Source organism: Aptenodytes patagonicus, chromosome 5, assembly GCF_965638725.1.
Source record: "Aptenodytes patagonicus chromosome 5, bAptPat1.pri.cur, whole genome shotgun sequence".
Classification (NCBI taxonomy): Eukaryota; Metazoa; Chordata; class Aves; order Sphenisciformes; family Spheniscidae; genus Aptenodytes; species Aptenodytes patagonicus.
In genome coordinates, this window is record NC_134953.1 from 63894355 (window position 1) to 63920740 (window position 26386).

Below are 26386 nucleotides of genomic sequence, written 5' to 3' on the forward strand. Positions count from 1 at the left end.
ACCTCTGGAGCACCTCAAGTTCTGAGCTGTATTGTGCAAGCAGTATTACCATATTTACAAGGGAACAAGCTGTTATGTGCTTTATTTTATGTCTGCTTGATCTACGAAGTTGCTAGAACACCTCTCAGACAAATTCAGAACAGCACCATTGACCTAGAGAAGTGTGATGTGGACTGTACACAGGATGCAAACCGCACAGTGTGCCCCTGACATCTGAGATCATGGATTCTGCAAGGGGAATAAAACACCAAGGGGGTAAAGGGCAGATAGAGCAACATATTACTACTATTCCTTGTGTTGCATGTCTAACTCACAAAGCTGCCCATTCAGTAATGCCAGCAGTCAGAATTATTTTCTCTGAATGTCTAACAGAAACTCAGTGAAATGCAGACAAACCCAGTTCTGACCGATTCACAAAGCCACATGCTGGAACGGTAACACAAACGGCAAAGAAGTCATGCAGAGCACCGGGAGGGAACGGCCTCCTCGTGAACTCCTGGTTCTCACCCTTCCTTGGCTGATTATGGATGCTGATGGCCTGCGTCTGGTAATTCCCGTCATCATTCTGAACGCACACCAGATGCGAGTCTGCTTTCTCATTGAAGCACGCTCCCCCTGCTAGAACATGCTCGTTGGATTTGTTCATGGCTTTCATCATCTGCAAATAGAATGTTGACCATTTCTACTCTGTTCGTCAAGCACTACCATAAATAGGTGATTCTTGGAACAGTTTAATTGGACAGAGCAAGCTTCTCAACAGTGCTCATGTTCTCATGTCAGATTTTAGCACTCAGAACCATAAACTGCTTTTGAAAAGAGGGTTCAGGTCTTTTAACGTCTAGATGCTTTAAAATGCCACCTTTTCTGTAATTAAGATAAATGGTATAAGGGATAGCTGAGCTACATAGGTTGCAAAAGCTGTTATCTCTAGCTGTTTTAAAAAAATAAATTCAGAGGAAAAAAAAATTAGAAAAACATTGGGAGGAAATATCTGCCTTGTTTACACAACTACAGTTGCTTATGACATAAATCATAAATGCTGCCTCCACAGTTCAGTGCTAGACTGGCACTCAGACTTGTGGCATTTAATCCTGGTTCTGCCATGACCAGACACCAAAGCTTTAGTGTCTCTGTGTTTCACCTGCATGAATTGGTGAAACTGGGATCAGTGTTCCCAATTTGAAGACTTTAAAAAAGATCTGAGTCATAAACATCCAGAAATATTTTTAATTCTCTGCAAAGGAGGCCTCCAAAAAGCATCCAAAAACATTTTTGATATATCTGCATTTCAGTTTTGCTGATTATCATCTAACATACACCTAGTTACGTGCCTTGACAAAATATTCTTGTAAATTATACAGCTTCTTTCCTTTTCTCCTCTCTTCCTCTTCATGGAGGCTCAGACTACGGGATTTTTTGATCCAAAAGAAAACTGAGGGAGTCATCTATCTCTGGAATATGTTCCAAAACCAAAATTATATGTTTGCTTAAAAGGAAAAAAGGCAAATTAAATTACACACGCACACCCCCCAGTGAAAATCCTGATGAGAAGGCAAATGCTGCATTATTTGACATCTCTTAACAGCACTCATACTCCTATCCTCTGCTTCCTCTAGCTGATAAGCAGGCACGCTACACACAACACATTTGTCTCTCTCAGTCTAACATCAAACCTTAATTATAGTGTCAGGAACGTTAGGTGATGCTCACTATTGACAAATGTGCACAGGTGTAATGTTTGGGGAGGAAACTTAATTAAGATTTTGCATCAGACAACAGTGTATTTCATTATCTGGTTTATCATGTCATGCTCCAGAAACAAGATTTTAGTTCAACAGCAGCCATCTTTATGGAGCCCAGTCATTGCTGTTAGCATAAGAAACAACTGGACATGGCAACTGTACTTTGTAACAAGGCAACTGATTAAAAAATGAGAGTCACCTTTACTGAGGGACTAAACAGACAACTAAGTACCACTGGAAGTTGTAGAAAACTAAAGTAATTTTGAAGATAAAAATATGTATTTAATAATAAAACTATATATTAATATTTAATTTGTTAATTACAGTCTGAATTCTCCACATTTAATCCGTCCATGAGATTTAAAACAAGTTTTTCACTTTCTAGATAGTTTGAGTGTCATTCTTTCCTAATTAAATACTGCTTTACATGAGAAAAATGTAAAGGTCTTGTGGTTTAATTAATTCAAACTATACTCAGATGAAAAATCTCTAGTAATTCAATCTTTCAAGTGGATTGCAGGCAATAATGTTAAATAAATAACACTTTCTCCATTTAAAAAGCTGAATCGGTGCTTCACACTGGAAAAAGAACCCAAACACGATGCAGAGATTTTGCTAAGCTGTGTAACACAGGGATTTCCTCACAGTCCCGCTTAGTGCAATGTCTAATACAGAACTGAAGCTAACACACTTGCAAACGCCAGGCACAGCTAACACTTACAAAACTGCATCTTGTGTGCCAACTGTATTTAATTCATGCAATCTTTGCTGACCTTTTCCATTTTCTCACAACTGCATCAGGAATTAATACACCCTAAAACAGACCCTTTATCTTCTTGCTTCATCAGTTTCAGCTTTTTCAAACTTCACATAAGAACACTTTTTCCTTTTTTTAATTTATTTCTTTACTCTCACTATTATTTTACTCAAATGCTTCTTGCAGGGAAGTTCTCTCTTGAGATAAAGCTGTATTCTGCTTTGATATCACAAGAATGTTTACAAACATTTTGCCCAGGAGGTTTGCTCTCACCCCAACTGCTGATTGGTTTCAAAATACCAAGTTATCCCCTCCTCTTCAGAGAGAACATGAAATCAATCACCTTCTCCATTGCTCTGTTTCATTATTGTTCAAGTATCTTCTCACCCAGCTTTCTGAACAGCACTAAATCCTAAAGATGCTGATTGATTTTCTCACATCAGAAATCAAGTATAAAATTTAAATGTTGAGAGAAATTTTACATAAAATAAACAGCAACCGAGAAAATACTAATAAATGCTTCAAGTATGCACTCACAACATAGATAAGAAAAGCTAATGCAATTTTAGTTTCTCCTAGTTAGTTATTTATTTAGTAAATCCTAGTTTACCTCAAGTGTAAAGTTTGTCAACTTATTTGTTCAAATCAAACCAGTATTTTCTATTATTTACAATTACACTTTATATATAAACAGTTAAAAAAACTGAAGAAAAATATTTTAATAGTTTAATTAATACTAAATTGAATTGCATTCTTTCTGTGAAGCCACCCTCACTCAGTCTCAAAACATGTGCACATCATGCATTTATCATTTGCTTTTGAGGCAGTTTTCCCTAGTGGGAGTGAATAAAATACAATTCCTTTAGATCCCAGGTACTCCAACCACAAAGAAACTGTACACAAATGTACTTCTTACAAGCATTACCTCATTGTATCTGTTGCTAGGAATTTTGATGCTGGTTTTTCTGACTTCCATATCAACCACTAAACCTTGGACCACAGGCAGCGTGTACTGGTAATTTCTGAAGTCCTAGTAATTAAAACAAGTTTTTGAAAGTTAGGCATGATGATCATCATTAACACTGTAGGTTTCATAACTATCCTAGTGACTACTAGTTAGCCCATTAAAATAATTGTAATCGGTGACAGAAAGGCAGGGAGGGAGGGAGACATCACAGCTTGTAACCTACATAATTGAAGTACACAAATGAAAAAACATCATCATGACTGTTAGCCATTTCACTGATTTTCTTACATCAAAATTAATATTCTCCAGCCTTGAATGTCATCACTGCATGTAAGAAAATTTGCTCTCTGTGTTCTATTACTGGATAGTTATTAGTTTTCTAGCAGTGAGATTAAGTCATGCATCAAAGAATTTTCTATATTGAAAATACTAGCAAAGTAGGAAGAGCTAATTACTTCAGTTGAAGCGCTGTCTAATCAGAGAGCTGTGACTGCACACTGTGATGACCTAGCACTTCCGAGGAAGGAATCTGAGCAACTAATGCACTTGTTTCAAGATCCAAACATTCTCAGGTGGCCAGGTTTTGGATGTTGATTTGGGTACTTTTTTTACAATTCACTATGTTGTTGAAAGCTAACATCCACTATCAGTAACAGCGGGTAAATTCACCCAAATGCCCACTATCTCCTCTTGTCATCCTCTAAGCATGCCAGCTACTATGTGCAAGAGGAGTACAGTTCTCCTCACATTTATCCATTCACACCAATGGAACATGCAAACTCAGCCTCAGCACTTACTGCAAGAAGGTTCATAATCGTGTGTCCAGTCTCTCCAAACAAAGGCTTACGAAATCTGACACTAAAAAGTGGGCATGGATAAACTAGGATAAAATAAAACAGAAAAGGTCAGATTTAAATTTACATACTGAGATTCTGCAGAAACAGACTCAAATACAATCTCCTCAGTTGAATATGGTAAGCAGCAGCAAAAGAAGAGACTGGAAAGAAGACCAGATTTTAAAAAGCAAAGGGAAGAGGGGTTTAACATTATAATGCACCTTACACGTGTGTCATAGCTCCTTGCCCACCACGCTAGAAACAATAATTATGTGGAATGCTTACAAGTGCCACACTGCAAGACTGAACCTAGCGATCTGGACACTGATTGTAAAGATGACCTTTCTAAATGCTTTTCTCAGGTTACTTCTTGGAAACGGCTTCTTCCTTTTTTATGACCATCCTGCTACTCTCCACTATAGCATCATAAGCCTTTAGCTTCTGCGGCTGACGTGTGGCATTCAAGTGATAATACAGATTATTTCATTTTTCATGATTTCATAAGAACGTGGCAAGTTCTCTACAGTAGTATGTCAAAAACAATTAAAAGGACATTTATATGTCAGCAATACAAAATAACTGCATTCCTTGGCTGACTTAACCATACTTGTAAAACATCTGTGATGCAATTCGAAGGGTAGTGTATGGATCTGGCTACATTACATTATGTTGCAGCAGAAGCCATAACAGTGCTTGAAACATGACTCATGCAGTAATATGTAATGCCAAGGTTTTAAAAATGCGTGTTTGAAGGAAGGTTCCTAAACTATCCTCAGGCAAACACTCAGCCTGATTTCCCGAAATGCCACACATCTTCACAGTTCCCAGTGTAGTCAGAAGGGGCTGCAAAATGCTCAGCAGGTTTGAATAACATCATCAGGATTTCCTGATAGAAATAAGCTCCAGCTTCTGCACACTGATGCGATATCTGGAAAGCATCACAGCTCCTACACACACACCATACAGCTGACCAACTCATGAAGTGTCCCCTGAGGCACCAAGAGGTGTTGAATTTCCCGTGTCTGCCACCCTGGCTGCATATAGCAGCTCAGCTACGTCCCAGATGCACTGAATTCCCTGTGCTTGAGCTGTATGGTTGATCTGCAGATGCTCAGCAGATGTTTTCTGGACATCTAGCAACCCAGAGTGACTCCTGCATCTGAACTGCTGCGCATTCAGCAGCACTGGACAAATGGCCAAAATCTGACAATTCCACCAGAAAAGAGGATGTATCCAAGGAAACCTGGGATACAAATGCAGCCCCTTCCGAGAGGGGACTGAGGAAGTAATCTGCAGTCACAGCTGTCACAGCACAAGTGAATATGCCTAAATCCAAACTACAGCTATAGAAGTGATTCAAACCCCAGCCTCCCAACATACTAAGAGCAGGTACTTCTGTTTGTGAATATCAAAACATTTGTTGCTGTGCTCAAAAACAGATGTCACATCCAAAATATGAGCATCTTTGTTTTTCTAAATGTTGATGAGAATAAATACACTACTTAAAAACCTCATGGATACACACAAAAACTTACATACTTTTAACGCTAATGTTTCTTCGGACAAGTTTAACCTGCAGTCCTTATCCTCAGAAAGCAAATTTTGAAGATTTTCTTTTTACTCTCCAGTAACATAGGTATTTTATGAAAAATTCCCAATGTTCCCTAAGCATCACAAGTTAAATTTACAAATCCCTATAAAGCATATTCTAAAACTTATTTTGTTAAAAAGTTTTGAAAAAGTTTTGGAAAAAAATTAACAACAGACCATTTTCATAGTAATTCAGATGTACTAGTTTGCCAATTAAAACAGCAGATGAGCAAGACAGCAAATTTTTGGCCCATCATGGTGGACAGACTTCCAATAATCTCTTTGCTCCAGCAATAGCAAGTGTCTTTTGAAACAGATTTTATCCTAACTTTATGCTAATTTCATGCTAACTGCTAAGATTTTGTTCAGCTGAAACACTCTCTCCAGCTTATTTGTTACTAGTTGCAACAGAATTTTTGCAACAAATTGCCACGTCAGTTGCCCCTGCACACATATTGTTACTCTCTGGAAAATGAGTGTGGTTTTAAAAACCTAAAAGCAAATGCTCTTCCATTTCAGCATGGAAAGAGCTTAGCATCTCAAAGGCTCTCCCTTGTCCTAACTACCACCAGCTAAATCAGACTTGTTCTGCACATAACCCTATTTCAGGTCACTAAGTGAACTACAAACAGCTGCTCAGAACTAGATTTGTCTCCACAAAAATCTCCCTGATCAACTAGTACAGTTGTAAAAAGGCTGTGGGTCATATCACAACCTCAGTACTGCTGTGCTGTTAATTGGATGCAATGGGGGTATAAAACATAATTTCTACTTGCCTGTTTAAGCTTGTGTGGCTTTGACAGGTAACAATTTAGGGCTCTGTGTGTGTGCTCTAAACCGGAATATATTCTCCTGCAGAAATAACTGCAGCTAAAAGAATGCATGTTACTTACGTCTGTATTCAGCTCCAAGTCTCAACATCAGCCGAATGGGGAACACTTTAGCCCAGGGAGTCTCCCATTTCTGAATGAGGATGCCAAACAAGTACGGTGGAGTTGGGAGCACCAAGTCTTGCAGGGACTGATACGTAGCTGCAACGTACAAGAACCCTCCATGTTCTTTGCTTCCAAGGAAGCTCTGGCTGAAAAAGGAGTGTCCCAGGTTGCCAACAACATTACCTATGAACAAAAATGCTCATTACTTCACTAGATTGAGAGCTATATCAAGAATTTAGAGTTTTTCAGAAGGGAAAAAAAATCCCTATTAAACTCACTTTGCTTCCTGAAGCACTAACATCTATTAATCACACAAGAAACAATGATTTGCTGCACACTCAGGTTACCTGCTCAGGTTACCTCCGGTGCAAAAGTGCATAACCTGTTACGGAATAACTGCTCTAGACTAGAGCCACCAAAGCCATGGTATCTCCAGTTGATCCACCTTTGGTGATACACATACTCAGTGACTATCACTGGTAGGAAGTCAGTTTTGTAGGAACATGCACACATACCTTCATTTCTGCACCTGACTGACTAAGCCATGCCTGCAAGTGTTACCAGGACAGTATGTACAACCATAGACCTACCACCTCTCCTGGGGGAGCAGGAAGGGACACCAGCCTCAACCATTTCTGTGATCTGCCTGTTTGTTTCATGGAGATCTGCCTGTTTCGAGTAGTTGAGTCAGTGTAATGGAGGGGATGATGCATCCCGGGGAAAGCCAGGAAAGAGGAAGGATAGCTCAGGCCAGTATTGCTGCTAAGGAGGTGGTACCTGCAACCTCCCCCTAGCACTACAAAAGCACCCAAAGAAAGCCTGTTTTCAGTGTCTTCCAGATATTCAAGGGGTTTCCACTGCGGAAGCTGCTGTTGACTGAACTAAACTTTTAGACTCATCTGCGATTAAAGGAGAGATGTGCACCTGGTCAAATGATTAATGCCCACTGGTTGTCCTTCCATTCAAGCAAACCACTGGGGTGCCTGCTCAGACACATAGTGAAGATCTGGGTCTTTTTAAGAATTACACAAAAGAGTGTTTATTTAATTAGCATACTTAATGTAAAATGCAACTGAGAGAGACACAGGGGAGAAACATCACTAATTTTTACTCACATTTTTATTCTTTGATGCTCTTAATTTCCAAAAATGTTTACACTGGAATGGCTGAATGAATCTGAATGTTGATTAGATTATTATAGCATCCAACATAGCATTCAACGTTGACGCAAAGAACCATGGTGTGATTCCTTTTATCAAATGACAACAACAGCATGCAAATAATGTACAGAACAGCTGATCACAATTCTCCGTAGGAAGATGTGAATATTAATAGCGCTGATTTGCTCTCAAAGAAAAACACAAGTAATTTCAGAGAGCACGGTGTGGTTGATCACACCACTCATGAGGAATCGCTTGGGTTTGAGGCACTCATGCAGGCCTCCTGGGCTTCTGCAGTAATCCCAGGCTTTCCCACCTGCAGACAGAGAGACTGCTAAGTAGGAGTTTCTGCTCTTTCTCCACCACCTCATAATGGAGTGTTTGTATTTGAACTCAAGGCAGTAATGTGCATGTCTCCAACGCGCACATCAACTGGACAATAACTGGAGGGTTTCTCCCATTTACACACAGGAGACACACACAGACACACAAACACTAGGTTTTAAGTAAGTAAAAATATGAATCACGAAAGTGCAACTTTGACATCCTCAGTAATACAAGTATGATCTTCAAGTTAAGCTTTCTCTATTCTTATACTGCAAAAACAGCCTAAAAATCATACACAAGCATTTACAAATGCAAGAAAAATAAATACAGTAGGTATAGTTTTGGCCAGCAAAGGAAACGTTAACCAATGAGCCCTTTCAAGTCTGTCCTCTACACTGAACCTCTATGAAAGTCCCAAGTTGTAGCAACTCTCCATGAAGCCAGCGCCAGCATGAGAATAATACAGCTATTCCTGCCCTCACTCTGGAGATGTGGCCATGCTACTTTGCATTTTTAATTTTACAGATACACACAAGCCAGAGCTGACACCACCAACCCAGATCAAATTCCAGAACTATTATAGTGGCTACAACTTCTGTAATGCTCAGCAGAGCATACTTGATGAAAAGTAGCTACTGGTCAAACTGAAGGACTAACATGATTAATAGAGCCACACCAAATTTTGTCAGCTGCTGAAAATCATTAATCCTGCCCATGTGCAAATGCATTTCTCTGTCAGCCTGTGCTGTGACACTATTGCCTGCTCTGTGAATACACTGCTACTGCACCAACTCAGGCATCTTGCTAGTGAGTGCAAACCAATATATCAATCAATGTTTCATGAAAAAGATTTTCACTTATCTAAAATAGCTGCTGGCACCTTTCTATCTCAACTCCACTCATTTGCTTTTGCAGTTCCCACCTACCCTCACTAATCTCCTCTTCTTCATTTATACTTCTTTTTTCCCTTCCTTTCTGTTCTTACCCAAATAGAAGCTATAGGCCTGATAGTAAAATTACTTGGTGAGGTTCTCAGTTCCAACAACATGACCATAATAATCCTTTCTAACCTTAAAATGTATGAAGTGTATGAACTGCTAAACTGAATTGAATTCTGCACCCTTTTCTGAAGTATTTTCTGTGTGAAAGAGGCTAGGCAAAGTGAAGCTGTACAATCCCGTATAGTTCTGAGATGTGCGGTACTGCCCACTGGGATGACAAAGCAATCAGACATTTCCAGTTGTGACTGATGCTAAGTGCTGCAGCAGAAGGGGATGACTACTTATTTTTTCCGTTTCAGGAGATGGAGCTTCAAGGCTCACATGCCTGGGATGCCTTAACAAGAATTTTTTCAGCCAACAGAAACATGAAAAAACCCCTCAGAGTGGAATCTGCAACTCAGCTGTTCAGCACTTTGCTACCATAAGCCACAGCACTATAAATTACTCCTTTTGACACAAGCAGCTTGCACAGTACAAGCTCCAATAGGTTACCGCTATTAAGAGAACAAAGTATTGGGATTAGGTAGTTGTGCTGCAATGCATTATTTATAAGAGCATGCAAGAGCCTGCTGTGTGGAGAGCATGGGAAGAATCAAGCAAGTGTTTTCCTACACACCTCTCTAGTGCCCTTTCCAACCAGCAAACCCAAGTCAAAAAGCCTCTTTGGGCTTTGGGCTTGTCCCACAAACATTTCTGCACTGACCAGGGGATGTCAGCCTTTCCTGTCACATCTTTGAAGGTGGTTCCAAGTCAAGGCCCCACTGATAAGCTGCTATTACCAGCTTGACATGGTCAAACCCCACCCACTGCACCATTACACATTTTAAGCATAGAACTGTGTTTCAGAAGCTTGTAGAGAAAGTGTAGCTGTCAGAAAAACCTTCAAAAAAAGCTATCCTTCTCAAAAGCATGTAATTTAATTTACAAAATATCACAACTTCCTTTCTAAAGAGGTAATCTCAGAGTGAACAGAAGGGTGCCTTTCCCTATATTAAGTTCCAGGACCTGACATCAGACGATTGACATTATTTAGGAAGTGCCTCAAGTGTGCACCATGCATCTAAAGCAGCTCTGCAGGAGGTCAGTACTTATTCTCTTCTCAGTTATGCTGGGTTACCCTTGACTTTAAATCCTAAGCACCTCTATAAAGTCCTTTAAGAAAACATGCTTTTTTATCCACTGATGTGACTTTCTCTTCAGTCATGATCCATGCTGTTTTGTATTCTTCACTTAGGTATCTTCCTCTGATGAACAATGTACCTTGCGTATCAGTTTGGCAATCCCTTCTGGATTCAAATAAAATAGTTTATACCAGGAAAGGTAAAGAAAAAAAGATTCCTGCATTTGTTTATTGCCCTCAATATGTGGTGAAGCCAGTTAGGTGCTTTTACCAAAAACAGTGAGGTTGAATTTCTGATATATGCTTCGTATCTTTTGGTTAATCCCAGGTCAAAAAGCTGGTATTAGCATCCAGTCTCAGGGAAGGCATACATATGTGGCTTGGGGAAGTTAGCTGCATCTGTCCGGCCTCATTCCACTGTCATCGGTAACAACCAAGAACTGCCAAGTACCAAACACCATGCCAGCACCCTGAAAACCCAAGCAACCCAGTTCTGTGGCAAGAGATGCAAAGCAATATTTGCCTGGGAACAACCTTGCCAGATGGATTTTCTTCAAGAAAAGAAAAGAGCACATACTCTTTGGAAAAGCAATATAAACCCAGTCACTACGACACCAAGAGCCACAAAGAGACACAGAAGAGACAAGACCATGAATGTCACTTGATGGCACAACACATCTGTAGCAGATGCCAGCATTGAGAAAAAACGTATGAAATTCAACATTCAAAGTTCTGACCATACTCGGCATCTTTTTATTGAAACACATCAGCAAGTAATTTGGAAAGAACTTGTTCATATTGGCAAGGGACATAATGCTTCACTTACTCTCACTGTGAGTAGCCGTTACCAGCACCCAAAACTTCCTCAACCTAGTCTGCAGCAGTCTTCCAAACAATCACTCTCACACCTTATATGACGTCTGATTTTGTATTCATCTTTCCACATTACACTTGCAGGGGTGTATTATTCACTCAGTTAACCTGTTCTCTGTTCAGAACATCTACATGGGCTTCTTTATAGATCTACTCTGTATTAGCTACCACCTTATTTAATTAAAACCAGGCAGGGTTACAAATATACAAAACTGTGACTGGGATAGATCCACCCTCACCCAGAATGTCCCCCAAACCAAGGCAATCACAAAGCCATTTCAAGCAGTTGCCAAATTTGCATTTTTACTATAAAAGTAACAGTAGCATTTATTGTATTCCACTGAAGAGCTGATGTACTAGGGCATAGCTGGCAGCTCTATATTAACACATCCAACTGCTTCAAAGTACCCATTCAGATGGACAGAAGTTCTCATTTTTCCATTCACTAGACCTCCTGCCAGGCTTATAGCCAACAGACAAGGATAATCATGGGATTACTACTACAACAGTACAACTACTACAACCACAACAGAAATCATTAGCTTTCAATTTTACAACAAGAAAAGCAACACAGCAGGGAGCTTGATGACAGAGGGGCCTGAGGAAAAATAAAGTGATGGAAAGTGAACAGCAATTAATACTTGCCTTAATTAACAGCTTTACAATTTATTATAACTCACATGCATACAACCTATAGTGAAAAATGCCATTTTTCCTTCAGAATCTCTCTGTTGTTTTACAGTTATAAAGTCCTAACACCAGACCACAGCTTGAGGTTGAAGACTTCCCATAAGAAAACTAATGAAAGTTTAGGGCAGTGCTGCACCAGGCAGGCATCTTATCCATGCTGAAATAGGAGATGAAGCCAAAGGACAAACTGCAAAGAATTGAGTGTACAGACTAAGTGCTCCTGCCTGCAGGTCTGAGGCCTGGGCTCTGCTGGCACTACGTGCACATACTGGAACCATACTCTGCAAACGGCTGAGAGCAATACGTAGCACAGAGGACAGGACTTGGCCTCAAGAAACAAGCTATCCTCTGAGAAAAGCAGAAACATCTGGGAATAGGCATGAGTACATATAACTTTGTGCTTCTAGGCTTGAACACAGAATTCAAACTTGAGCAAGAAGAGCTAGTAAATAAATGTGACTCACAAAAATAAAAATCGCTATAGATATGGGCTTTAATTAAATAAACAAAAGGGGAATGCTGTATTTTTCAGCTGAAAACAAAAACAAGAAACCCAAAATCACTCCAAAACAAAATCACCATCCCTAAACGTAATTCTTGTTTCCATGTCCATAAAAAATACTACAGGTCGTTTTATTTTATGACTGTTTTTAAGAAAACATTTACTAAAGGAAATAAATAAAAAACATCCACAGAATTTATTTCAGTTTCCTGATGGCAAAATAAATTTAAACCAATATGTTACATAACAAAAAATGGAACTGTGAGGCAGGGTTTTAAATAGTCTCTAACTTCTAATGGGAATTCTCGTTTACTCTAAATGTCTATCATCTAACCACCAGGAGAGGTGCAGTACCTCTGAAATGAACAACTTTGGAAGCATGGCTCCATCTACAACAGCATGCAAACAGCTAGTCACTCCCAAGGGATTACAACCACCAAACTGAAACCCGTACAGCATCATATCCTGTCTCTCTGGCTGAATAACGTTTAAAACATCCAGAGTTGCAAATATGCTAATATATACTTCTCCTCTCAAACACACATGACTTGGAAAGAAAAAAGGATGGAAATTGAGAGAGTGCATTACAAAATGCTATGGGAATTTAGCAAGGTGCTATGTTCTACAAAAACTTCAGTGCAGTTTGGTATTCAACTCAAGCTGTCTATCTACTTCTACTACATGTCTAAATACAACACAGAGCAAATCCTACCAAAAGAACATTACACAGTGGAATTCTTAAACAGTGAAATTTGGTTTCTGACTTAAGAATTGTACAATAGTAAGCAGCTCTTTGCACCACTGCAATTGTAGGATATCAAATTACTACCACTAGAGCACTAAAAAAAGAATTCCAAATACATTATGTAGGAGTTATAAATTATGTATTCCTGTAGTGTAATTATACAGAACTTCTCTGCAATATACACACCGAGCTGGATTTATATCTGCAATATATATATATACACACACACATACACACACGCATGCACACAATTTTTCCTATCTATCTCCCTCTGAATAACATCATAATTAGAAGATAAAGCATTGCAAATGAAGTGAGGTTTGGAAAGGTATTTGTTTCCAGTGTACACGAGATCCATTATGACGTGATAATAGTACACTCTGAACCCGGCAACCTCTCTGGACAAGCTGACCTTTGCTGTATCAAGACATTTTAGGAAACAAAGATCTTTTTCATTATTTTATTAAAGTGTTGGATTCAGTCACTCCAAAGGCATTGCAAATGATATGCAGAACCTGTCGTAAATGTGTATTCAGTATATAACCTTAATGTGATCCAACTTCACCTCTGGAAAACTAGCTTTATTTTCTAATCAGTGGAACCAAATACTTGCATTTTTCCTTATGCAATAATTTTTGAATTCTAAGGTCCAACTATAGCTAAAAGTGGAAGCCCGTTTACTTAGCAAATGTAAAACATGTAAAGGTTTACATAATACAATCTTGCCATTGAGATACTAAAATTCAAAATTCAGGGATAATTTCTGCGATGCCCTACAATTCATTCCAGGCACACATATACATATATATTTGTATTACTTTATAATATAAATAATATCTCCATAATGTGGCAATAGACACACACACTGTGGGAATCAAATTTCTGAACTACCTGGTTTGGGGATATTTAACAAACTATCCACAAGGATTCTCAAAATTTTCTTTCTATATCTTTAAAAAAGCTACCCTGACTTCAAAATTATTAGAAGCAATGTCATTAGTGTACCCATGAGCTCTGCTGAGTATTGTACTACACTTACTGCTAAATGAAGTACAGTACTAATTTCAGATATGTTAGCCATATTCAAATTCTTACCCCAGCACCTAGCAGAAGCAGCCAGAGCGCACAGTCAGCAATGGCTGCTGAACACAAAGTTGTCACAGGCAAGAGTCCTCCTGCTCCACTGCTGTAATAGTCTATGCATGGCCTTCATAGCCCAAACTTCTTTGTTCTGCTGGCACCCAGAGGAAGGCTGGAAGATCTTTGGAGCAGCTCCACAGCTTACCAGCACCTCATTAATACTTTTATTTGGTGAGATGAATATAACACTGGATACTAATAACCAATAACAACCCAGCCCATCAGCTTTGATCCTTACTCTCTTTTTATATTCTTTTTATACAAAAATAGCCATTTGCTAAATGACAAAAATGTGATTATCTGACCCAGTATGATCATCTATCCAAACCATTTTTAATAGAGAGCCTTCCTACCTGCTAAGGCATCCCGGTAAAGTTGCACAAAATGGTTAAAGATATCCTTAGGCAAACATTTCTCATCAGGCAAACACTGCAAGAGAATTACTATCTCTGACTGCCCCACTGCATGCATGCCTTTTGTAGTGAAACACCAGCACTTCCTGTTCACATCTGCAGAGAGGAAAACATGTATCAGAACAGAAGAACAGAATTTCATAAAATATGCCTAAATTTCACTACAGGAAGATAGCTCTTTCAAGAACCAGTTTTACAGCATGTTTGGTTGCAGTATCTGTCACACAGACAAATTAGGTTCTAAATCTGTTACCTTGTAAGCAAGCACATCCAAAACAAAAGCAGCTCAATAATTCCCAGTTACAGCTAAGGAAGAGGCAGAGCATTACAGCTCCTAGTCAGATCTTGGGATTAACACCACAGAGCAGACATTCAGCAGTTTCTGTATCCAAATTAGAGGACAAGCTTTAAATGGGAGTGGAGGAACCTGGGAAAAGGCCAGGCTGTTGGCTGTGCGTATCATGATCCTGACAGCTAAACCAGTTTCAGACGGTGAATCTCTCTCTTAAGATGGATAGCTGGATGTCAGGTGTTTTCATGAGATGTCACTGTGTTGTTCTGCTTCACATGAATGTTGATGACACATGCTCTAGGCTTCACAATTCATTTGTTGAGAATACTAAGTTATAGAAATAAAATCTTTTGTCTAATATGTATATATATGCATACTAATGACATTTTTATATATATGTGTCCTGGTTTCGGCAGGGATAGAGTTAATTTCCTTCCTAGCAGCTGGTACAGTGCTGTGTTTTGGATTTAGGACAGGAACAAAGTTGGTAACACACTGATGTTTTAGTTGTTGCTAGGTAATGCTTACACTAGTCAAGGACTTTTTAGCTTCCCATTCTCTACCGACTGAGAAGGCTGCAGGTGCACAAGAAGCTGGGAGGGGGCACAGCCAAACTGGCCAAAGGGACATTCCATACCATGTGATGTCATGCTCAGTACATAAACTGGGGAAAGCTGGCTGGGGGGGCCACTGCTCAGGGACTGGCAGGGCATCGATCGGCAGGTGGTGAGCAATTGCACTGTGCATCACTTGCTTTGTGTATTATTATTATTATTATATTATATTATTATTATTATTGCTATTATTATTTTATTTCAATGGTTAAACTGTTTTTATCTCAACCCACGAGTTTTTTCTCACTTCTACTCTTCCAATTCTCTCCCCCATCCCACCAGGGGTGGGGGGAGGAGTGAGCGAGCAGCTGTGTGGTACTCAGTTGCCAACTGAGGTTAAACCACAATATGTAAAAAATTGTACTGCTATCTAACCAGATGCTGAAAGGTTTATAAACAACATTTTAATTTATTGTATGAACTTTTCACAGAATCAAAACATTTTACTGCTAAACTGTCCTCAATTTCTCAAATAATGTTTTCTTATCCAGCAGAGATCAACTGAGGTACTAACATGAGAAGCCATCTGTATGCCTCCCCATTCATTCTTCCCTCCCTCAGCACATGCACACACACACAGTATAGAAAAGGATAGAGGAGGTGCACACTGGAATGGAACCTGTGTATTCCTACAGGATCCTATCTGCTTTTTCCAGAATGGGATGACAGGGAAATGAGTTAAGCAACCAAAGGAAGAACGAGTGATAAAATACCTTGCCCTACCAAGTTGGACAGGAGACACTGATCTCCAAACCTGAGACTGAAGGCTCTATTAGTCTAGTTTATATTTTCTACACAAAATTACCTGTACTGATGTCTAATCACTGGAAAAGAGCCTTTTGTAATTTAACTTAATATGGTTAAGTACAAAGTTTTCAATCCATGCACATTTTCAGACACTATCCTACCAAATAAAAATGCTGCTGTTCCTACTAATAATATAGATAACATTTCCCCTCTCATACCCCAAGCTTTATTTAATAATAAAAACTTACAATTTACTATTTTTACCATGGACAACAAATTCGCATTTAAAACAAATACAAGAGGGTCAGGGCCACCATCCTCCAGCTGCTGCATGACAGAGATCTGAGAAGGTCTCTCTTCTACAGCATAATCTATGAAAGAAACAAGTAAACACACAGTGAAGTCCCCGATTCTGATGCTTTTTGCTTTTTTGACCTTTTAAAAAAAATTTATTTAAGTATTGCTGGTTTGATTGTTTTCCTAGGTATTTTCAAACTTCAATAGCATTTATGTGCATAACCCCTGTACATCCTTTAGAAAAGTGCAGCTTGTTTCATAAATCAGCTTTTTTTCGGTATCAACTGGACGAGAAAATAGAAATCAAATTGAGAAATGTGCCATGGTGTCAGCTAAAATCCCAAATGACAAAGAAGTTAACAATTGTTATTTATATCACAGTAAAGCACAAGAGCATCAGTCCTGGACTACAAACACCAATACATGGTCTATCCCTATGTCACATAACTTACACTTTCTGTGCATTAGCTACTAGGAAGGTAACAAAGAGGGGAACACTATATAAAACAACATTTTTTTATAAATCATAGAAGGTTTAAATCCAGTGTAAAATGGATCCCAACATGAAACTTCAAAGATGTCTGTAGTGTCCCTCTATGATTAGACCCAGATGACTAGCAAATTAAAATTTTTCATCCATATGATTATAAACTACTCTGCATTTAAGCTTTAACAAAAAATAGTTACACTGATGAAAACAGATTTTGAAAGAAATGTATTACCTTTCCATCTAAAATTATGTAGAAAAAAGGTAATTTTGCTTTCTAATATGAAAAATGTTTTTGGAATCTTTTTAAATAGAATTAGAATATCAGAAGTAAAATGCTGCAAAGAAAATCCAGTATGTGACAGCGTATGAAACAACATCAACTTAGCATACAAAATACAATTTATGTGAGATTATCTATATAAAAGCTGAAAAGTATACTGCATTTTCACTCCTTTTTTGTGGAGGAGACTGAATAATCAGGCACCCATATGAACAGCTAACACAGGATGGAACAGATTTGTTTTGAAATTAAATGCTGCTCACATTTTGGTTTTGACACTATCCTACAATAAAAGGTCACTTCCAGCTTAACATTAGAAATGCACTGTATCGGCAAAATATCTAATAGGAATAAAAAAATCAAAGATGAAAAAATAAGTTAATCCCAGGAATGTATTAAAGGATGTCATGAATCAGACTGTGGAAAGCAATTGTCAGACAAACAAATATATACATTTTTTTAATCTTTTAAAAATTAGTTTTTAATTTTCTGAATCCTCCTCCATTTGGATACTCTGGAAGGGGACATCACAATTATGAAAAGCTTCACTGTGGGCCAAGATGTGCAATAGTGCTGTTGAATGCAGTGCTTGGGGATGCCTCAGGCAGAGCAGATGTTCCAAGAGAATTTCAGAGAAGGGAAGCATGAATATTCATAAGGCTAATTAAAATGTATCTCTGTGTGAAACATTCCCCACAGTCCGATTAGTGAAGAAATTAGCACATATTTCTGGACTGAAGTTAATTTTCTTTTTGCTTTGTGTTTTACTTCTTACAGTAATTTCATTGCAAGATGGGGTTCTTCCTGGATGCTAATAAGGATCAATGGTGCAAATGAGTGTCACAACATTTAGCCACGAGTACTTACTGTGAATTTCTTCAAATATTCAGCATACTGCCAGCATCTTATTTTTAAAATAAACACAGTAACTATTAGGTTAATTGCAACTGGTAAGCTTAAAAAGCTAGCTGCCAAATTATACCCTCACCTCCTTTTACTCCAGTGGAGATGAGAATTGGAGGAAGACCATCTTCAGGAATTAAATTCATTGCACTGCCAACAGGACTGCCAACCTGAGTTATATTTCCCGAGAATATAGAAGCATTATCAGTCTACAAGAAGCAAACAAGAAGAAAGGACAACATTACAGAAGTAATAATAATAAAAATGTAAGAGCTGGCTGACTAGATTACTAGATGTAGGTGAAGGAGTCTGTGTCTGCTGGAGAACCAGAAGCACCAAGTAATTTGGCTCTTTCTTGAGTTCCTGGTTAACGGGGGAGGTCCCGGATGACTGGAGGCTTGCCAATGTGACGCCCATCCACAAGAAGGGCCGGAAGGAGGATCCAGGGAACTACAGGCCTGTCAGCCTGACCTCGGTGCCGGGGAAGATTATGGAGCGGTTCATCTTGAGGGCACTCACAAGGCATGAGCGGGACAACCAGGGGATCCGGCCTAGCCAGCACGGATTCATGAGAGGCAGGTCCTGCTTGACCAACCTGATCTCCTTCTATGACCAGGTGACCCGCCTAGTGGATGAGGGAAAGGCTGTGGATGTGGTCTACCTGGACTTCAGCAAGGCCTTTGACACTGTCTCCCACAGCATTCTCCTTGAGAAGCTGGCGGCTCACGGCTTAGACAGGTGGACTCTGCGCTGGGTCAAAAACTGGCTGGACGGCCGGGCCCAGAGAGTTGTGGTGAATGGAGTTACATCCAGTTGGCGGCCGGTCACGAGCGGTGTTCCCCAGGGCTCAGTACTGGGGCCGGTCTTGTTTAATATCTTTATTGATGATCTGGATGAGGGGATTGAGTGCACCCTCAGTAAGTTTGCAGACGACACCAAGTTGGGTGGGAGTGTTGATCTGCTCGAGGGTAGGAAGGCTCTGCAGAGGGACCTGGACAGGCTGGATGGATGGGCCCAGGCCAACTGTATGAGGTTCAACAAGGCCAAGTGCCGGGTCCTGCACTTTGGCCACAACAACCCCATGCAGCGCTACAGGCTTGGGGAAGAGTGGCTGGAAAGCTGCCCAGCAGAGAAGGACCTGGGGGTGTTGGTCGACAGCCGGCTGAACATGAGCCGGCAGTGTGCCCAGGCGGCCAAGAAGGCCAATGGCATCCTGGCCTGTATCAGAAATAGTGTGGCCAGCAGGGGTAGGGAAGTGATCGTGCCCCTGTACTCGGCACTGGTGAGGCCGCACCTCGAATACTGTGTTCAGTTTTGGGCCCCTCACTACAAGAAGGACGTTGAGGTGCTGGAGCGTGTCCAGAGAAGGGCAACGAGGCTGGTGAGGGGTCTGGAGAACAAGTCTTATGAGGAGCGGCTGAGGGAACTGGGACTGTTTAGCCTGGAGAAAAGGAGGCTGAGGGGAGACCTCATCGCTCTCTACAACTACCTGAAAGGAGGTTGTAGCGAGGTGGGTGTTGGTCTTTTCTCCGAAGTAACTAGCGATAGGACGAGAGGAAACGGCCTCAAGTTGCGCCAGGGGAGGTTTAGATTGGATGTAAGGAAAAATTTCTTTACTGAAAGAGTGGTGAAACATTGGAACAGGCTGCCCAGGGAAGTGGTGGAGTCCCCATCCCTGGAGGTATTTAAAAGACGTGTAGATGAGGCGCTTAGGGACATGGTTTAGTGGGCATGGTGGTGTTGGGTTGACGGTTGGACTCGATGATCTTAGAGGTCTTTTCCAACCTCTATGATTCTATGATTCTATGATTTAACAATAGATGATCATGTGATGACTCCTGTATGTGGACTATTACTAAAAAGCCTGTTTAGACAAAGACCGCATCTCCCTTCTCTAGCACCGCACATACCCATTTCTTTAGAAAATCCAAATGTACCTATGCCCATCTGAACTTTTTGCAAAGTCTCAATTCCACTCACATGGGGTATGGTGGATTTAATATTGTTAGATTATATCTGCACTTTCCTGCATACATCATTTTATGAGAAGTGTCAAACAAAGTATTCTTCTGCTTTGTGCTATGACAATCTTACTGTTTCAAACCCCTTACTGACCATAACTCAGCCTTTTTAAAACATGCATTACACAAATATCCTTCATACACAGGCTGTACAGCCAAACACTTGGAAGCCACCTAGCACACAGATTTCAAACATTGCTTAGTGCTCTGCCCCATAATAGTTCATTTCAGTTCAAAATATATGGTTGTTTCAGCACTCTGCAAACGTTAAAATAAGTGAGGACACTTGCTATACAACATACTAAAACAAGCCTCAACAGATTTCCTAGATCAGTCTTACTGAAATCAGCACAGAAGCTAATATACTACTCATGACCAAAGCAAGCATGGTATTTTGAGCAGTGAATAGCGTAACGCTTCCTTACTTCTGCTGATAAAGTGTTGTTGGTCACAGGCTTTGATGGATCATGCGACACTGCTAAGGTTCCTGTGGAAGTTGTCCCAGCCACTGTCAGTTTTGCTGCATCGGCAACTTCTCCATTGGGTAATATCCCATCAGCAAACCAAACACGCCTTTGTTCTCTAGGTTGAACCACTAGAGAGAACATAAAAAAATAGGATTTAAGATCTCACTGCAACATTGACTGGAAAATTTGAGTACAGAAGAGCAAAACTGAAAAAATTAATAAATAGAGAAATGTGGACTGGAAGGTACTTAAGACATCATCTAGTGCATTTCCTATGGCAGCATCATGTATAAACACATCTGCTGAGAAAAGTTTACTTGTCCTTAAAAACCTGATATCCCTACTGAGGGCAGGAATAGCACAACTGGCATTAGCTAGAGTATGGAATGGATGAAGTGCAGACATTCTTTCCAAATTCTTACTACAGGTAAATTGAAAGAAAAAAGTAGTACTCTTTCCTACCTTCTGCTCCAGGATGCTTTAAAACTCCCACAGGTACCATGACAGTGGGAGGTGGGGAGCTCAGGGCGCCCGAGGCCTGAGCCTGCTGCAAAGGAGGGATAGTAGAACAGTATTCAGCAGGATTGTTAGGGTTAGGACTCTGGCTTGAGGCACTCATCATGTTCTCCCAGGCTTGAGCTAAAGCAAACAAAGAACAAGAAACATGAGCACAGAGGAGGGTATCTAATAGTCCAAAACACTGTGTTCAAGTTCTCAGCTACAGTAGGTATGGACGCTGCCACCTTCCAAAGCCCATCTCTCTTACTTTATTTAAAAGCCCAGGAGACTGTAATTAAGCAAGAAAATGCATAGCAGGAAGAGAAACAGCACTGGTCCTGTGTAATAAAAATATCAGTTCATACAGAAATATTTTCTGAAAATTATAACAATACACTTTGACCTGAATGATGCTTAGTTCCTCATGCTTCATTTTGTTTCCTCTTCCAAGATTTAACTGAAAACACTCAATTCTTATATATATATTTATCACACTGTATGGACAGATGGACATTCCTATTACAAATGTTTTATAACCTACAGGACACTTGAGCAGATTTATCTTTTGTATATGAGAAAAAGCACCTTACACTTCTTTATATCCAGGGCAGAACAGTACAGATCAACAACTTATATTCTTAACTATAAAAAAACCCTTTATGCTATTAATTCTGAAGGCATGACTTGAGCCTTAATTTAATTGCCCAAACAATAACACATAAAACTTCTTTGTCAACAACATCCATCACAGGGAAATCTTTCCTCTAGCTAGTGAAACAGACTGTATCTCCACAGTACTACTTCTTTTTCATCTGTAAGGAAGGCTTGTAGCTATGCAAGGTACCAGAAAATTTGTATGTGTGCTTGCACCTTCAACCATATTAGTATGTTACAAATAAGTGCATTCCTCTAGTCAGGCATAAATATCATGCCACCTAAGCTCTCAGAGCAGCTATGAAGCCTGAATAAATCATGTACATTTTTGGGTTCCTTTGGCTATGAATTGTCAGAAAACCAAGGTGAAAATAACAAGACCAAAAAAACCCACACAGAACACAACAGAACATAAACCCTTCCTGCTTCCTCCCATCAACCTGCAAAACCAATAGGGTGAAATGCCTGCCAGTGGAAAAGGTATTGGCATTTCCATTTGAGAAGATTAATTAAATGGAAGTATTTTTTTAACAGCAATTCTGTATTCATTTAGAGTATAAGTCCTGAAAGAAGGAAGTGTTAAAAATGCACAAAGAAAAGTTACATCTCTAGGATCCCTTTATTAGAAAAGTCATAGCATGGTAAAAGAACATTTTTAAAGCCTTCTCTAAAGCAAGAAAAGTGCCAACTCAGCATAGCTACCAATTGAAAATACAGTAAAAATAGCATTGGAAACTTATTAAACACATAGCCTGGCCACAGAAAAGTGCCAAAAAAAACAACCCTCCCCCCGCACCCTAGTGAAACACAAACCAGATACCGAGCAACCAAATGAAATAACTACTTTAAAGTGCGATTCCTATCCCCGGTTCCAAGACTGTGCAAAGATGAATGCTTAACCTGCTGCACTGAGTGGAAAAAAAAAAAACAACCTGTACCGACAAAGAAACTGCAAGGATAAGGAGGGATCAGATATGATCAGGCTACAGGTTAACTAACCAGTAACCAAAAGCATCATCACAAAGCACTGCAGCAGGGATAGAAACAGAGAGAAACCCTGGGGCAAGTACACTTAAGTATGCAGGCAGCACTCTCCCTATAATAAACCAAGCAGTAGTGTCACTGTTCGCTGCCATTAATGCGTATCCGTCCTGGCAACAGGACAGAAAGGCTTTTAAAAGGAAATCATCATATTATGATCAATTTTATTATGCCTTTTTAGAAGAACACTTCTGGTTTCAACTGAAATATTTTCAGACTCTTCCCTTCCCCCAGATGAAAACAAATCCCACTCACCACCAAAAGGAGCCAGCTGTCTTTTGCCAGGTGTATGTGTAATTCCTTGTTCTTGTACACCTTGAAATGTGCTAATTTCTCCATCTCAAAATGTAATATTTTAGCACCCCTTCAACATCATCATCAGGACTTGGTGTTAATGTCTAGATATTACAACCTACAATTTCCTGTCACCTTACACATTTGGCCTACAGTAAAGAATTAATAATTAAAACCTACCACTGCACACTGATTAATCATTATCTTTCTGAAACAGAAAAAAATTATTCCTGTATAACAACAGAAACTGTCTACTAATTTTGGATGCTCGTCTGAAGACTGAGCACTCAGTTACTTTCAACCGAACCTGCATAATACTGAACTTCTTTGGAGAAAAAATAAAGCTGTGAGCTTCTAAGTTTAGTTAGATGCTCAACAAATTAACAGATCTTTCTGAAAACAGCAGCCCAAATAACCTACTATACAGTAACATGTGAAGATATGATCAAAATTACCTTGTCTGAACACTGAAGCAGAATTTTCCTAACTAATTCTTGGTTAAAACTACAGCAGCAATCTTTTATCAAAGTCTCCAAAGTTTAACTAAACATTTGCAGCAATAGAGATTCCATGATAACTGTTCAATAATTATCAGGATAGTTAGTTATCCTAACGGTTAAAAGCTTGCATTTAGAACCTGAATTTGTCCGACTTCTCACTCTACCTACTACATGTTAGAGTGCGACTGTCAGACCTTCCTCTACAATTGAAGTAACTTCTGTCATCAAGTTTCAGTTATCCAGATATATATTTATACCCTGAGATCAAGTCACCTATTCACCTTTCCATTAATTAACCAAAGACAGAGCGCCTGGAATTTCTCATGATGAGACAGGTTTTCTCATGATTTAAGCACTCACATGGATCCTCTCTCAACCTAATCCAATTTTTCTACCTTCTCAATTCAAGACATAAAAACTGAACATCGAGTCTTTCACCAACAGCTGTCTCAGTGTCATGGAAATAAGTCAAATGGACAGCATAATCACCCAAAGGTAACTGCCAGCTCAGGAAGTTCTTGAAATTTTCGGAAGCCTCAAGATACAGTGGGAAGAATACTCTGTGTTTGCCCATATTTATACCACATATCTAAAGTGTTAATATTATAAGGGACAAAATGTGAAATAGATTCCATGGCCCTTTGGTCAAAACCAGTGTCTTTCCTTACACCAAGCAGAGGTAATATAACTTCTTGGTTGTTCTACTTGTTAACTTCACAACTACTTGTGACCTCTCCTATATGTCGCATGTTCACATCAGGCTTTTAGCCACAGCACCATCCTGGGTTTGACAGACTCTCCAGTAATGTGCCCAAAGCAACAATCCAAACTCAGTTGTCCACATCTGTGGATAGGTTTTTAGACAAGACCTCCTACTCTAGCACCAAGGAGTTAAGGAGGAAGAAGAGTTGGATTAATTTGTGAATAAATACTACTTTCCCAATTTCTTAAAGTGCATAATCTAGAAGAGGCACAACTGCATTGCTCTTCTCTTTGGCATCCCATACAAAAGTGTAACAGGTTACCCACTCAGGCATCAAAGGACAGAGAGTAGGCTCCTGAATTAAAAACAAAACAAACAAACAAACAAAAAAACCCCAAAAAACCACCAAAAATCACAGTTTCTGCAATCCTGGTATAGCACTCACAAATTAAAGCTTCCAAACTCATCGCAACCTTACCAGTTTTTGCCTTCTGTTAATCATATTTAGTTTAGGAATCTCCACGCTCCACAGGGATTCCATGCTGATCTCTCAAGGGCCTTTGCTGTTTTACCATACTTACCAATACAAATGAAGTATTTTGATTTTTTTTAAAATATCATCACTGCAGCTCAACACAAAGCCAGTGAAGCGCTGCATCTCAGATTCTCTTTCCACTTACCATTCATTAGTACTGAATGGCAGATTACACACACTCTAGCTTCCTTTCGATCCATGTACAGCAACTTGCACTTCAGGCTACAGCATGCCGCACAAAAAACCTGGAACCAAAGGGGAAACAACTTAAGTGTTGTTCAAAAATATGTGATGAACTGATGAATTCAGACAAGAGAATATCTGTAAAGCTCTAGACATGCAAAATAAGGAGGTAAATTATCAGTATTTTCCCATTAAAGCCACAGTGACTAATACCTGCCCAGGGTGCCTTTCCTACTAATCCTGATGAAGCAGTATTACGTGGAAAACATAAATGCGTGTTGTCCTGACAGAGGTGTGACAGCACAGTGGTGTTTTTAAAATATGTTTGGCATAAATGACAATGGGTTAATAAATTCCAACCATTTTACAGTCCCTCACAGAATTAACAATTTGGGAATTAATTTCAGTCTTAGAAAAAGCATGAGTACTTTTTAGAACCAACTATGTTTAAATGCACAAGTTTTTTCTACATAAGAGATTGCTGTGGCACAGATAAATTCAAACAAGTCATTTTTATTTGCAGCAGATCAATTAATCTACATTAGCAACTCTTATCTTTTTAATCTCTTCATAGATAACAAACTATTCCTCAGTTGGGACTTAAGCAGATGTTTCAAAATGTTTTAAGTGTTCAACATACAAAATGACATTTAAAAAAGCTGACATTGGTACTGCAAGAAAATCTTGCTCCATTTATATATTAAAAAAAAAGCTCGTATTTCCATGATTACAAACACTACAGCATCACAACACTAGAGAGAAATGAGGAACTGCATTTTACGCACACTGGCTGCTAAGGGGGGACCCAGTGCAAAATCCCTCGGGGGACAACCTGCTGCGGAGACACAGTTGCATTGCTAGCACTTCTCACCTGAACCAGCTCTAACAATTCCCCAGTCCTGGGCAGGAAACAGTGTTAAGGCTTCCTCCAGACAAGCAAAACCATAAAACATGAGCATGGCTTGTGCACCAAAACAAACACTTGCATGCAGATATGATCCTACAATAGCAATTGCAATCTCAAAATCCTGCAGAACAGACAAATCAAGGTGCCTTAATGATTTCTTAT

At 39.5% G+C, this 26386-nt stretch overlaps 1 protein-coding gene across 5 annotated transcripts in view; it reads right to left on the bottom strand.

The window, feature by feature from the left end:
• The window catches only part of ZFYVE9 (zinc finger FYVE-type containing 9), a 62461-nt gene that overhangs the window by 7128 nt on the left and 28947 nt on the right, over positions 1–26386 (bottom strand). For all 5 annotated transcript variants that reach the window (XM_076340203.1, XM_076340205.1, XM_076340200.1 and 2 more), the window contains 10 exons: positions 25280–25379; positions 21372–21548; positions 20868–21037; positions 18507–18630; positions 16700–16822; positions 14739–14894; positions 6786–7010; positions 4264–4346; positions 3425–3529; positions 508–658 (listed from right to left, as the gene is read on the bottom strand). In XM_076340203.1, coding sequence (XP_076196318.1) covers positions 508–658; positions 3425–3529; positions 4264–4346; positions 6786–7010; positions 14739–14894; positions 16700–16822; positions 18507–18630; positions 20868–21037; positions 21372–21548; positions 25280–25379 — 1414 coding nt within the window. The remainder of the gene's footprint in view (positions 1–507; positions 659–3424; positions 3530–4263; positions 4347–6785; positions 7011–14738; positions 14895–16699; positions 16823–18506; positions 18631–20867; positions 21038–21371; positions 21549–25279; positions 25380–26386) is intronic.